We start from the raw sequence: 14,860 nt of genomic DNA on the forward strand, positions 1-14,860 counted from the left end.
GCATGCAAAGAGATTACTTATCGACTCACATCAATCGCATGCCTATCAAAGCCCTATTCACGCATGCACATAGGCGATACTAGCAGAAAACTCAACTCTAACAGCTACCAACAACCTTAGGTTCGGGAGGAAAGAGCAAAGTAGAAATACTTACTGGTATTCGGGTAGTTGAAGGTTGAAGGAGTAACCGGATCACTGCACAACACGATCGCGAGAAGTAAAAGCTGCAAAGATGAACGGCGATTCCAACCCTGAACTTCGGCGAATAAACCCACTGCCAAATCAAAAGAAAAGTTTCTAAATTCCTTACCAAAAGAAGTGGCAAGTTCGAAGGAATGGAAGCTTGGAAGCCTGAGAGTTCGAAGGTTTGGGAATCTGAAAATCCGAAAGATAGAGAATTTGAAAGCGTAAAGAGGAAGAAAGGTCCGTTCCCTCGTTTTTATAGCAGGAAAGAAGTCGTTTCGAATTCCTTAAGTGGACGGTCCCGATCTTCCCATTCCGTGTGCATCGGATCCAACGGCTGGAGATGAAGCGACGATCCTATTTATGACTCCTCGGATGGGAATAAAGTATTTATTTCCCATCATTATATCACCTCGGGCCCGGTGTACCATTAAAAACCGTCAAATCATTACTCAGATGCCTGACGCACGCATACTCAGCCGGTCGCCTCGCGCACACATCTTGGTCGCAGAGCCATTCCCGGCATGACGCGTGGCTCTTGCCGCGCTTGAGTACTTGAGTTCAAACAGAAGAAATTTCCTTTCTTTTTCATACTAACACTCAAGCGGCAAAAAGGAACCCTTCCAGGAAAACAGGAGGTGGCCCCTCGCCTAATCTAAGAAACCGGAATACCCGGAGGACTGTACATGCTCCCGGATCTCTCAAAGCTCCGTGACCTTGGGGGGTAAATGTTATCCAGATTTCCGGATAGCGTTTAGATGGATATCCTCGGGGAAGCAGAATTATCAATGTCTTTCATGGTAGGTGACCAGAGCTCGTGGATGGACAGAAAGGCTTCGCCTCTCCCGTTTAGTGTCCGCTCCCGAAGGGGTATCCTTCGGGGAAGCTCCTTCCAGGAGAAGCTCTTCAAGTGGTCTTCGCGGAAACAGTTCCGTGCCTCGCATGGAACAAGACCAGGGGGTCGAGTCATGGAGGAGGCATAGTTGGAATGATATCCGCCTGACACAGAATCCCGCCTGACACGCCCGACAGGTCAAAGCCGCACACATCCCAGCACGCCTAAACGTACTATTTCGCCTACTGTTCCGCTGACAACTTGGAAAAGACGGCTGCCTTTGTGCATTCCCCATACTTTCACGTAAATATACCCACATAGAGCCTGGTAGCCAGGTGACTACGGTAATTGTATCCCCTATTTATGGCTGGTGTAATTAAGACTCATGTGAGTAGAGAAAAACCCTAATCCAAAGCCCTAGCTATAAAGACCCCCTCATTTTACAATAGGGGGGACGGCCAACTTCATCTTCTCCAAGAGAACCCGAGAGAAACACTGTGAGGTTGTGAGTTCCTTATACACCAGCTGTTTGACTGTTATTCTCTACAAGTATAATAACATCGACTCGTGGACTAGGGCTCGTTAACGCCTGAACCACGTAAAAACACTGTTTGTTTATTTACATTTCTGCATTTCTATAGCTCTTGTCTTTTTATTATTCCGTTCGTATTCGTTTCCGAAAACCTCGGTAAACACCTGCTAATTCCTCTAATGTCTCTAATATTTACCGCTTAATTCCCGACACCTAACTAGTTTCCAATTATATTCCTCAATATTAAATAATCTCCAATATATTACCTAAATTTCCCAAAAATACCCCCAGGCTCACCCCGAGCCGGGTATAAATCCCCGCCGTGACCTTTTCGCTAACTCACTCTCTAAGATCGCCTTGAGTCACAGATTATAAATATATCCACATAATAATGTGGTCTTATCAATTTATCACAGATATTTACATTTATGCCCTCGATGGGCCAATATTACGAAAATGCCCTTATAACTTACTAAGGGCCTACATGCATACTAATGCACATAGTCATGCATCACAAACATCCAAATAATCATATAAGCATGCTTTTCACATAATCATGCATTTTATTCATTTAAATCCCATATAATACAACTATGCCCTCCTGGCACACTAATCAAGGCCCTTAATCCCTATTAACAAATTTTGGTCATTACTTTTTACCTTGTACATAATTGAACCCACCACTCAGCTCCTTAAGCTCCAAGCCTCAAAAACTCTACCTTGATTCCTAGTTTCCAATTGGTTTCCACATGTAGAACCTCCAAGATGCCTTTAAGTCTCCAAGAGTAAGAGAAAACCAGAGTAAGGGAGAAGGAGAGAAAGAGTCGGTTTCTAATTTTCTAAAGGCTTCCTAGGCTTTGTTTTATTTAACTTAAGCTTCTAGGTTACCTCAAGGCTCGGGCTACAAAAAACATCCCCGAGGGAAAAATGGTAAATTTCCCCCATATTCCCTCCTAGACATTCCAACCTCAAATATATCTCCAAATATTTATTTCCATAACCCAGTAACCCCATAAAACATCTGATACCCGTAGTACCCCTCGATCCGCCCCGGGTCGGATTCTCAACCCCGTTGTGACTTTTGACTAACGGCTACCTAGGACTATCTCAGATCGTGCTACACAGATTTATCACAATCATATCACATTTATCACATTTATGCCCTCGACGGGCTAAAATCACAAACATACCTCTAATATCCAAACGGGGCCCACATGCATATTTAATTCAACTAAACATGCATCTCCATCACATATTCACATAAATTCACATATTATAACAATAATTCACGTATTTCCTTCCAGGCACACTAATCAAGGCCTAAGCCTTATTAGCAAATTTGGGTCATTACAAAGTCACAGCCATAAATTAGAACCATCACTAACTTCAATTCCAAAACCTAACCTCGGGACCAATCCTAAGCCCTAAGGAAGCCCTAATTCCACCAAACAGGGTGGTGGAATCAAACTCCGAGCCCCCGGGAAAAACCATAAGAAATAACCCAAAAACCCACTTCTGGAAACAGGGTAGCGCTACAACGCCACAAAGTGGGTTCTACAACCCTACAACAAGAAGCAAAATTCCCAGAAATAGCAAGGCCTAGCGCTGTAGAGCCCAAGAGCTAGTGCAACAACGCTAGTTACAGCACCAAACTTCCCAAAGTTTTCTCCTTCGAATTTCCTCGAACAAAATCCCCCTATAACCCCTCCAAACCTCAACTACACTTTAAAACAAGCCTACCAATCACTACATCTCACCCCACATGGCCCAACAACCTCAATTCTAATCACATGCATCATCAGACAAAGAAAATAAGCATTGAACTCTGAATTCAAGAACTCATTAGAAAACCAGAAACTACATAGCAATTCAAGATGACCAAACCAAAAAATCCTCACCTTTTATGAAGATTTCAAACCTAGGTTGCCTCTAGTATCCTTCCAGTCCTTAGCTCCTCAATCCCCAAAGCTCAACACCTTGAATTCCCATCCAAAGTTCAGATTCAAGATCAACACAACAGAGTTTGGCAGTCCCAGAAAAAAAAAACTAGAAACCTTACCTTAATTGAACTTAATTCCAGCAAAAAATCCTAGCTTCACCAAGGATCCAAGCTCCAAGCCTTAGCCTAAGAATCCTCTGAATTACAGCTCCCAAAAATCCTCAAGAGATGGTGAGAGAACAGTGATATCGATAGGGAGAGGAAGAGAGTTTCTCTGTTTTTTCTTCCTTCTTTCTTTCCTTCTTCTTTTCTTTTCTTTAAGATTCTAGTTGTTTCTACAATTCCCACTAAGACATACATGCAGAAAACACCCTTATCACCTCTTAACCAACAAAATGACAATTTTTCCCTCTCATTAAAATTCAACCCTAAAACACTCAAATGGAAATTTGGTCATTTATTCAGAATTCCCGCTAATTCTTTGAGTGTCCCTAATAATTACCGCTTGCATCCCGACACCTAACTTATCACCAATTAATTCTTCGAGTGTCCCTAATAATTACCGCTTCCAATATAGTTTGGTCCTCCAAACTAATTCTGAACTAGGATATTTCTAGTCCCTCATCTCATTCCCTTAGAATACGTAATTCACATTTTCTATCTCATAATATCTCATCCAGAATCATTCTTGATGTTGACCAGTATTAATCACCACGACAATCTAGTTAGAGGACCGTATTTGCCTCGATGTCCTAAAAACTTACATATTCGGGGTAAAATTCTTAAATTATGAGTCGTCTCTTCAGGTTATTAGTCTGTTTGAAGTTAACCAACTGTTCAAAATTCCAATCTCATACTCTTCCCCCTCTATGACCCTTTTCCAAAACTTGGGACATAAAGGGTCTCATTCCGATGCTATCGACTTTGGTGTCCCAACAGAGACGTACTATCTCCTTTTGCCTATACTTATCGTGACAATAATTTGCTCACACAAACAAAAGTGTGCTATCTTAATATGTTGATTCATATCTTGATTCATAAAGTGTACCATCTTACCTGTATTCTGAGGTGTTCCATCCTTACGGTCCATAACTACAACCCTCCATTCTCACTCCAGGATACCTTAGAGTCATAATAGCCTTTGTGGCTTCTGATTATCATTTCTCACTTGTTAACGGATCAGGTAGTGCCACTCCCAATATAAAAAATTTTGGTCTTAACACCCATTCATTCTTCCTTGATACAACAATCATAAAGGGTAGTATGAGACTCATCCATAATCTCTACCTTGATGCCAGCATCAATCGGATCAGTCGTCCAATCCTCGAATCTTAACCTATCCATAATAAAATGGTCGGATTCTTAACCATTCCTACAAGATCTTCTTTCTGTATTCCATTGTTCATAGAGGTATGTCTGCCAATTATCAATCATGGCGTGTGAATCAACCCTTATTTAAAATTTTGAGAATCTGGCACACAACTATCCGTTTAGACAAACTTTAGGTTTCTATGTTACTTCAATCAAGGGTATGACCATCCGAAAAGATGCTTCAAGTAAAAGCTGAGGTGTATTACCGATTCCTATTGCTTCAATCCCCAAAGGCGCTCCTTTTAAAAATTCCTTATTATTTCTATCTTTATTTACTCATACGCAATCCCATCACTTCCCATAATGCGACCTTAGACATACTATGGAGAAATCGAAACTTATCCCTTCTAGAACCTTACATGTAACTCCTCGCATCCTCTGCCTTGGTGGTATCATTGAAAAGTATTACTCGTGTTCTATTATTAATCGGAAGTAATAAAAAATATTCTCAATCGACCCAAATATGACTTGTCCACACCATTCTTGTACTCTCCACTTTTTGAATTTACGTGGGCTGCTAAAGTATTGGTCAGTTCGAGAGCCTTCAATGAAAACCCATCACCTCATACCTGGTGCGAGTGGTAATTCTTGAAATGTGTCTTTCCTTGATCCTTAGATGGTAATTATCAGATCGTGAGTCTTATCCTGAGTGCACTGTCCTACCTTGAAACTGGGCAAATAAATCCTTCATTCCTGGCAATGGATATGTATTCTTAATAGTTACTTTATTTGGCTATCAATATGCACTACACATTCTTGCAGACTTGGCCTTCTCCTTAACAAATGGCGTTGACATGTCCCATGGCAAGATGCTCCATCTGATCACCCTTATGTCAAATAAATTCTTCCACTGAACCTTTAATTCTTTCTGCCCAGCTAGCGTCATTCTTCATGATAACTCTCTGATACTGGTTCTATTCATGCCTTAATCCCATAGCACACTAAATTCCTTGATGTGACAGTGATCCTCTAGAATCCTTGTAAATCCATCTAAAACCTCACTGACCGATCCCATTTCCCTCTGGTTTAACTGACATAACCCTAGTGGTACCTACCACAATAGCTGGGCATCCCGTAAACGCAGCCGAGTCCTTTCCTTTTAAACCCGGAAGTCACCATCATCTCTTACAGTCCATGGTTGTCCCTTATTTGGCAAACTAATCCATACTTAGGATCATACCAAGATCCTCATGTAACCATCTCAGTTAATTATTACTGCTAATCTTCCACCCATAATCCTCTACCCCATGTCCTGGGAACTAACTTTCCTAAGCAGACACAAGAACTCAAGCCCCATAGCGTAATAACCATACAGTCTGTCCCACATATATATGTCTTCACTAAGAGATACACAACATCAATCTTAATAAGCACAATATGAAAGAACAACAACTCAAAAGCTAACATGTCGCCTCCGATGGACTAGCCTCAGGCTCTAACTCTATCAAGGCGGACACTCGAGCTGGATTCAAGCTATCTGCACTCCTTGGTTATCCCTTCATCAATCTCGCACAATCCTCCTTGAAGTGCCCAAATATTCCACATAGAAAACATGCCTTAGTTCGGCATTCAACAAGATGGCATCTCCTACACTTGGTGCTTACTAGAAAACTTCTCACGACCTCGTTGCTGCCTTGACGGTCACCCTGAATACTATGACTCCTCCTGTCAGAACCAGGAATAGTAGAACTGTTAGGGGTCTTTCATTTCTAGTTACTATGGTCTCTGCCCCTACCTGATCCCGCACATGGGGGTACCATTGTCTAAGCGTCTTGCCCTACGATACTCTCACCCCATATCTCATCTCTTGTGTCCTCTATAGAAAGAACCCTCCCTACTGCCTAAGCGTAGGTAGCAATCTCATGTCTTGGAGCAATCCTGACTCTCTGGACTATTCCAGAGTTAAGTCTTCGAACGAATCGTTCCCTCCAGGCCACATCTGTTGGTACCCAATCAAAAGTGAATTGGCCAACCCATCAAATTCTTTGATATACACTATCACCATCTTACTACATTGAACCAAGATCATAAACTCACTAGTCTTCGCAATTCGAGCTGTGTCACAGTAGTACCTCTCGTTGAATATTTGTTTGAATTCCATCCAACCCATCATGACAACATTATGAATTTGGGATACCACTTCCCACCCTGTTCTGGAATCCTCCCACAACATATACATGACGCAAGTCACTCTATCATTGCCAACCACTATTAAGCTCTAAACGGATCCAAGCCTCCCTCAAAAAACTAGAGGCTAATGCTTTTGAAATCTTTCATATAGTAGCTCCCATATGTTCCCATCCTCAGGTTGAACTGATCAATAAAAAATAGCAAACCAATACAATATACACATAACATAATCATATGACATTCAAGGGGGCATGTCCTAGCATTATACATGCAACATGCTCTTTATAAATTAATCAGGCAAGTAGGGCAATTCAGATAAGAAATTAGACAAATATTTTACTTAATGTCGAATAACCCTGAGTCAAACTTATCTCTGGCAATGAGTGTACATGTTCGGTCAATCTCCAGGAACCATAAAACTTGGCAACGAGCGTACATGTGTATTTGACTCACTAATCGAGGTGTTAGATCCAAAAGTGTAATTAAATTAATGTAAAGACTCATTTCATAAAACTTTCGTATAAAAGATTTGTACTTTTATTAAGATCGTAAAAGGGTTACATTGGGATCCCAAAATATTGTTTAAGACATATTTACACTTCAAAAGTTATTGTACAGTTGACCTAGGCAACAAAATTAGACATTTTACTATGCTCCTCAAAAGAACCCCAACTGTGGCGGCTAGGTAGGCCAAATAAGTATGCACGCTCCATGCCCTCCAACTCATGGCTGATCGACCTTTTCCTTGCCCTTACCTACACCTTAGAGCACCCGTGAGTCAAGTGTTAGACAGAAAACATCACATCACAACATACAATAATTTATTTCAATAAATGCATAACTAATCAAATACAAAACAATCGACAAGTTTCTATTAAAATTCACAATAACATCTTAAGATGGCCAGGGTGCTTTACCAGGAACCAAGTTCACGATCTTAACTGAGACAGTGAGTAGAACATCCTTAGATGGCCTTGTCCTAGCGGCCAGCATTCAACATGCTTAACGCCGATCCTGGCCTTTGCCCTCCAGACCTTTGCTGCTCCCAGCCTTTGTTGATCCTGACCTTTGCCTCTCTCGGCCTTTGCTGATCCCGACCCTTGCTGCTCCATCACAGAAACATGTATGATGTAATAGTTGCAAACATTTACACATAACATTAAGCACAATTTAAGAAAGAATAATCGGGTCATGCCCTGCTCTATGGGCACATACATTTTTCTTTCCTTGAGTCTGGAGCCGATATCGTATGGAAATCCTGAGCACGATCCCTATCCCTGAGCCCTAGTGATTAAACCTAGTCACAAGCCATAATGGGTAAACATCAATTACTTAAACTATTAAAGAGTTTCACGGTATATTTCAAATCTTCGGGATCTCAAATTCTACTAAACAGTGTAGTAGAATCCTTAAATTCTACTAAACTTGAAATAAATCATTAAATCCTATTCCCAAAAATAAGAGAAGTTAACCTTAAGAACAACATAGTCAGAAGCCTTCCTTAGGGGGACGCAAACAGAGGTGCCTCGAGGCCCATTCCATGTGCTTCAGTGTCAATTAACAATTGAGACCATATGAATTATTGTCATATCTCCTTCTCCCACTTACTCCTATGTTTTTTAATTATGATCAAATTAATCTAATTAATTATAGATATGTAAATGACTTTAATTACCAATCATAATGAGACTAAGTTCATTAATCATTTTAAATGAATTTCAAATTGACCATAAAACTATTAGGTGAACCTAAATGACATTAATGCCTTTTAAATTATTAATAAATCACATTTACTAATATTGATTTATGGGTCTAACATAAAGCAAATGTCCATTAGGTGTGACTTACCAATTTTAAACTATTAAAGTTAATTAATTATGTGCATCCTTTTAATAACATTAAAAATAAACAAATAATCAATTATATTGATCCTATTTAAAACAAGTTTCTAAAAAAATAAGATGCATGCTTTAAATATAAATTGTATGAGACTCATGTATGATATGTTATATGCATGAACATGTTATCAATCATATCAATAAACATAAAATAAAACACACTTGGAATTTGACGAGTCTCTCAGGACAATTACAACCCATTAAAATAAATCTAATCTATTACAAAATTAGAACTTCAACTTATTTTCATGTTACTTGAGCTTCCATAACTCCTCCAAGACCCAATGAGTCAAACTCATTATTTAAAATTTATTAAAATCTAATTTTAATAGGTATTTCAAAAAATACCACAATTTTTTAAACTTTATTTTAGAACCACCACTAAGCCTTAATTTTTTAAACAAATTAATATAAGAAAACCTAAAGCATGTTTCTAAAATTAAATTCAAACATAAATAATGATAAGAACACTTACATTATATGTTGCGGAATGATAGAGTCCTTCCTTTAGTTTTTCTAACCCTTGTATCCTTTCTCTCGCAAGGTATTACAAAGTGTTGACGCGGTTTTTAGTCAGCAATGAATTATGAAAATAGCTGGGATGGATTAGTGCTTAATGGTAAACCACAATAAGAAAATAATACTTAAGAATACTTGAAAAGAACTCTCGAGAACACTTGTCATTCTTTTACGTGGTTCGGAGGTTAAAATCCCCCTAGTCCACGAGTCTATATTATTATTGTTTGTCTCTCTAAATTTTTACAGAGTTTTTTTTAGTATTCTAAAAAAACCAAGCCTTTTCTCTATCCAAGATCTTAGAATTTATAGAGAAAATCCCTGGATAGGCCTTGGGGTCATCACGTGACTTAACCCTCAGTGTGACCTGCACAAAACTTAAATTATAAATATTACAATTTACTCTAAGGAATGGTCATATCATTAGGTAGAACTAATCATGGATCCTCAGAGACAATCAGACATGCGATGCTTGATCATGCATGATTATATTACGTGTCCAGGATTTCAGGGATTTGCGGACATGCTATGTCTGAACATGCACGTCTATAAAATGTCTACGAGTTTATAAAGATCCAAGGATACGTCAAGTCTCTAGCGTACCTCGAGCTGAGTGCATCGTCAGCTCGTCACGGATGCTATGCCTTATAAACGTTACAAGATCATGCTTATTACTTTGCATTCCCCAGCTCGTGCTATTGACCTAGGGTACCATGCTGCCTTTGTGGATAAAATACGGACTTGTTAGTCATGTACTACAGTTCTTTACTTGCCTCGTGCGGAATCTTAGGATACACATTTTCCCGCCAAGTCCCTACTCGTGTTTATATGACGTCACCTTCTGACTTACACGGCGGGGACTTTTAAACTTCTGTCGTGGTTGCCCAGGCTTGCCAACTATTCGAGTACTGGACACGTGGAACACTACGATTGGCGTCTGTTTAGGTTATGAGGACTGCAATAATTGCCTGGCCAACTTTTTGCCACCGTTTTGCCTTTTGAAACACTACCCTCAGATCTTGAACTGGTTTGATCCGATGGTCCACGTGGTTTTATGCCCTTTATGTATAAAAAGCGACAGGTCAATTCCACAGTTTACATTCTTTAATTCAAAAAATTTCCTCGTCTTCTATCTTCTATGTATTCAAACCTTCTTCCTTTTCAGAGAAAAGAAAAACCTTCAAAAACCCTCTGTGCCAAAAATCTTTCGAAGACCCAGCCGTTCAGCTGCCCAAAAGTGAGTTTTCCAAACCATACGAAGTACACCTCTTCTATCGACGATCATACTGTAAGTCCTATCACTTCTTATGGGCTTTTTCCTTATAGATTTCTGCAATTTATTTATCATGTTCTTTCATGCTTCGCCGTAGTCAGTATTAGGGGGTCTTCTTGATTTTTGGCACATAGGTCTCAATTTTAGGCTTACACAAAAGGTTTGGAACCTTTCCTAAGATTATGATACTCACAACATAGGATATTTTCTAGGTAGATTTGGGCGACCTTTGACAACTTTAGGAAATATCCATTCGTTGCATAGAAGATGAAAGGTTAGGCTTCAAAGAAAAATCAGATAGCTTAGGGAACATGTTTTTTTTTTTATTTCTGGGTGGTTTTTCTCTAAACCGCCCCCCAAGGACAATAGTGGTTGGATTTTCTGACACACGGATCCCTAAACACCAGGGGTCTGTTGGGAAACCTAGGCGCGCAGCGTAGGTAGCGCGTGGCACCACACCACGAGTTGAGATTAACTCAGCTTGGTAATAAAAAGCACTGATCTTCCTTCATGCTTTCTTGCCTTTATAAAATGTTATGTCGCCTACTAAGTGATACGTCGTTCTTGTTCGCTAGGCGATCTAATGGCACCCAAGAAAAGCGTACCCAAGAAGAGTGTAGTCGGCTCCTCGAATCAACAAACTAGAAAGGGAAAGAAGATTGCCCCCAAATCTCCTATTCCTCAGTTCCGTCTCGTGGTGGAGAAGGAGGTCGTGGTCGGACCTAATGCGTTCTTCGAGGCAGAGACAATTTTCTCCAAGATCACGACCCAAGGAATGGTCAACAAGATAATGTTGTCCCATAACATTGAGGTCGGGATTGGCATCCTTATAGCCCGACCTCCGTATGAAGGGGAAAGGAGCTGCGCGCCTCTCTAGGATGACTTCGCGACCTGGAGTGATGAGCATCTGAAGGCGGGGGCCTTACTTCCTATGGACCAGTACTTCGCCGACTTTCTCAACTACGTGAAGTTGGCACCGTTTCAGCTTCCCCCGAACTCATATCGACTGCTGGCGGGTTTGAAGTATCTTTTCTTGAAGCACGAGTGGGAGGTCCCCACTCCAGCAGACATTCTTTACTTTTTCTGCCTCAAGGCCAACCCAGAACAACGAGGGTGATGTGATGGGATTTATTACTTGACCCGATTCCCGAACTCGCCCTCGATCATCAAGCTTCCCAGCAATCCCAACAACTATAAGGATCAATTTTTTATGTCGAATGGGTTTCGCAATTCCGAGAATCGGTACTTCAATCATCCACGTAAGTTCTCCTCTCCTTTCTTAGCTCGTGAAATCATTCTCTTTGGTCATGGAACTATTTCTCGTGTATATACTAAATGAGTAGTATTTTTGTGCAGCCATATTTGCTAGGACGGAAAAATCTGTGACCCTCGGGGGTCAGTATGACACGCTATCTAGGCTTTCGTCTAGTTTGAAGGATCACCGCCAGCTCGTGATCGATGACACGATGCTGGCGTGTAAGTTAATTGCTGAAGGCCAGACTCTAGCCTTGAGAAGGACATTAGCTAATCTCCCAGTGGTCTGCGAACTCCTGCCTATCCTCGAAGGGGATGAAAAGGTCACTGAAGCCTAGGAGCAAGAAGAAGTGGAAGTACCTCTGGTGTGAAAGAAGCAGGCTCCTGAGGCTGCTCGGGACCCTGAGCTAGAGCGAGCTTCTTTGGGGGCAGCAGCAGGCCCCTTCGGCCAACGTAACCCATACCCCTATAGGGATTTAGATAGGGTTGTCGCAGACCTTAGGTTAGTTAGGTTTAATCCAAACCAGCTCGCCCATCGCCACCCTAACAACCCAGACCATAATTTAGCCATGCTCCAATGCGTAGACCACTTAGTGTTGCACCATGACATGGGCTATCCTAAAGGAACCGTAGTTGTAGACAACACCTTATCCTTTAGGTCAGTCTTTTTTGAAGAGTATGGGACCAATCTCAGGTCGTGGCCCTCTCTGCTCCAGGGGACCCTTACTCTTAGACTTACGCAATACGTAGAGGAGTCAAGCCCTGAGATAGAACCTGAGCCTGAACCTCCCCTAATTCAAGAAGTTGTAGACTTAGACTCCCCCTCTCCTCCAGCAGTTCCAAGGCCGGAGGTTGTGGCAATAGACTCTTCCTCTAGCACGGAGGGTAGGACTTTTTATTATACTGTATTCGTATACATATTTTATGTAAAATGATGACTTTATATGTATATTAATATCCTTCTCATTATTTTCAGGCAAGGAGATGGCACAACCAGGGGTTCCCAATATCCGCGCGATTTTCCACGAGGGAAAATCCAGCTCGGGGCCAGTCGTAAAGAAGCCCTGGTATACAACAAAGAAGGCGCCCCCTGCGGAAGGGACTACCTCCAAATCCCTGGCCAAGGGGAAAGGTCCTAGCTCGGTAGCTCCGGCTGCTGCTGCTCAGGATAAAAGGGGTCCGCCTCTGCCTCCTCCTCAATTTCCATTTGCCTCTACTTGTTATCAGGCAGCACAAGCTGATCCCCCAGCTTCTACTGTCCCTGACACCACCGTACGTATCCCAGTCAATGCTCAAGACTTGGAGAAGATCCCTGATACATTTCGGGGGACTCTTTATGAGACGGCAAACCATGTGGTGGAACATATCTACAAGGCCAATCCAAAGGACCTGAGGGTAATTAAGGAGAGGAGCCCGGAGAACGTCCTCGAATCAACGCTAGGGATGAATCTCATAGTAAGCCAACTTTCCTTAGTTGAACATATGCTCTTTTGATTTTACCCCAGTATGCGCCTAACTTGTTTCCTTTCTTTTTGCAGTCGGCCTTGGCTCAGCACCGCTGCATAGCTAGGGCCAAGTCTAGGAATGAAGATCTTTGGGCTGAGCTCCAGGCTGCGCAGACCACCTTGACTGCAGCCCTAGCTGCCCTCGCAGTTGCTCAACAATGTGAGTTCGATGCCAAGGCTGCCCTTGCATTGTCTCAAGAGAGCGAGCAGGCTACAAAGGTTGCCTTGGCTGCTCTTCAAGTTGAGGTCGCGGAGGCCAAAGCCAAGCAGCTGGAGGCCGAGGTTGCTATTAAGGAGGAGAAGGCGGCCTCACTATCCTCCATGGAAAGCAGGCTATATCACTGTTTGTCCTTCAACTAGGATGGCAACTTCTCCTTCCTGACTTCTGAAGTGTGGGATCCATACCTCGGGAAGTTCAATGCTCGGATCCTACAAGAGTAGTCTGAGACCGGGGATGCTTCCACTGTGGGCGAGCAGGAGACCAAAGAGATTACATCCTCAGTGTGCCATGGAGGGGCATGATTTTCTTTTTCTTTAACTTTTTTTTTGTAAACATTTTCTCTTTGGCCAGGTGCAAGGTTATTTTTCCTCGAGACAATTTATTTATAATTCATATATCTACTTTTTAATCTCTTTCTCTTTTCCTCAATTGTTTCTCATGTTTATGCTTTTGCACATTCAAAATCTTAGGAATCGACTTTTTTGATCGGGATAGATAATTTGAATTTGGTTATGTCCAAAATTAATGTGTTGATTTATATCATACATGTTAAGTATCAGGCCTTGGACTTGGTTATGTCTAGGATTTTAAATAATTCAAAATTAGTCCTAGTTAGGTCTACTGCTATCTCGAGCTTCTAATGAAGCCTTCGAATTTTCAATTTTTCTAACTTCTATGTTTTAGATCTGGTTGTACCCAGGGTTTTAAATGATGTAGAACTTAGTTCATGCTAGATCTATTGACAACTCTTATTTTCTTTTTTCTTTTTAAATAAAACATCGATTAATCAATTTTACTAACTTCTAAGTTTTGGACCTGGTTGTATCAGTATAGTTTTGTACCTGGATAAGTCCATAATTTTTAATGATTTAGAACCTAGTTCATGCTAAATTTATTGACACCTCGTGTTTTCTTAAAAAAAACATTGGTTAATCAATTTTACTAGCTTCTAAGTTTTGGACCTGGTTATGTCTAGGATTTTTTATGTTTCAAATGTTCCGATCCATCTCCATCTCGGGTTATATGCCCCCAAAGTAACCAGAAAGTGAACTTTCTCGGGTGCTAGGACAAATGCTATCACACAAACTAATACCTAAATAAACTATATAAAAGACAAGAAATACATAACGATCCCTTAATTTCTTAATCAAATGGCTTTTATAACTAAGCCTTACATAGATGGATGGTATCATCATTGATAATA

General features: G+C 41.0%; 1 protein-coding gene across 1 annotated transcript in view; it reads left to right on the top strand.

The window, feature by feature from the left end:
* LOC133799793 (uncharacterized) overlaps window positions 1-13,796 on the top strand; it is a 46,707-nt gene extending 32,911 nt beyond the window's left edge. The window contains exons 5-6 of the mRNA XM_062237789.1: window positions 13,159-13,326; window positions 13,470-13,796. Of these exons, the coding sequence (XP_062093773.1) occupies window positions 13,159-13,326; window positions 13,470-13,796 (495 nt within the window). The remainder of the gene's footprint in view (window positions 1-13,158; window positions 13,327-13,469) is intronic.
* Window positions 13,797-14,860: the final 1,064 nt, after the last annotated feature.

The sequence above is a fragment of the Humulus lupulus genome, chromosome 9 (assembly GCF_963169125.1).
Source record: "Humulus lupulus chromosome 9, drHumLupu1.1, whole genome shotgun sequence".
In the NCBI taxonomy this organism is placed as follows: Eukaryota; Viridiplantae; Streptophyta; class Magnoliopsida; order Rosales; family Cannabaceae; genus Humulus; species Humulus lupulus.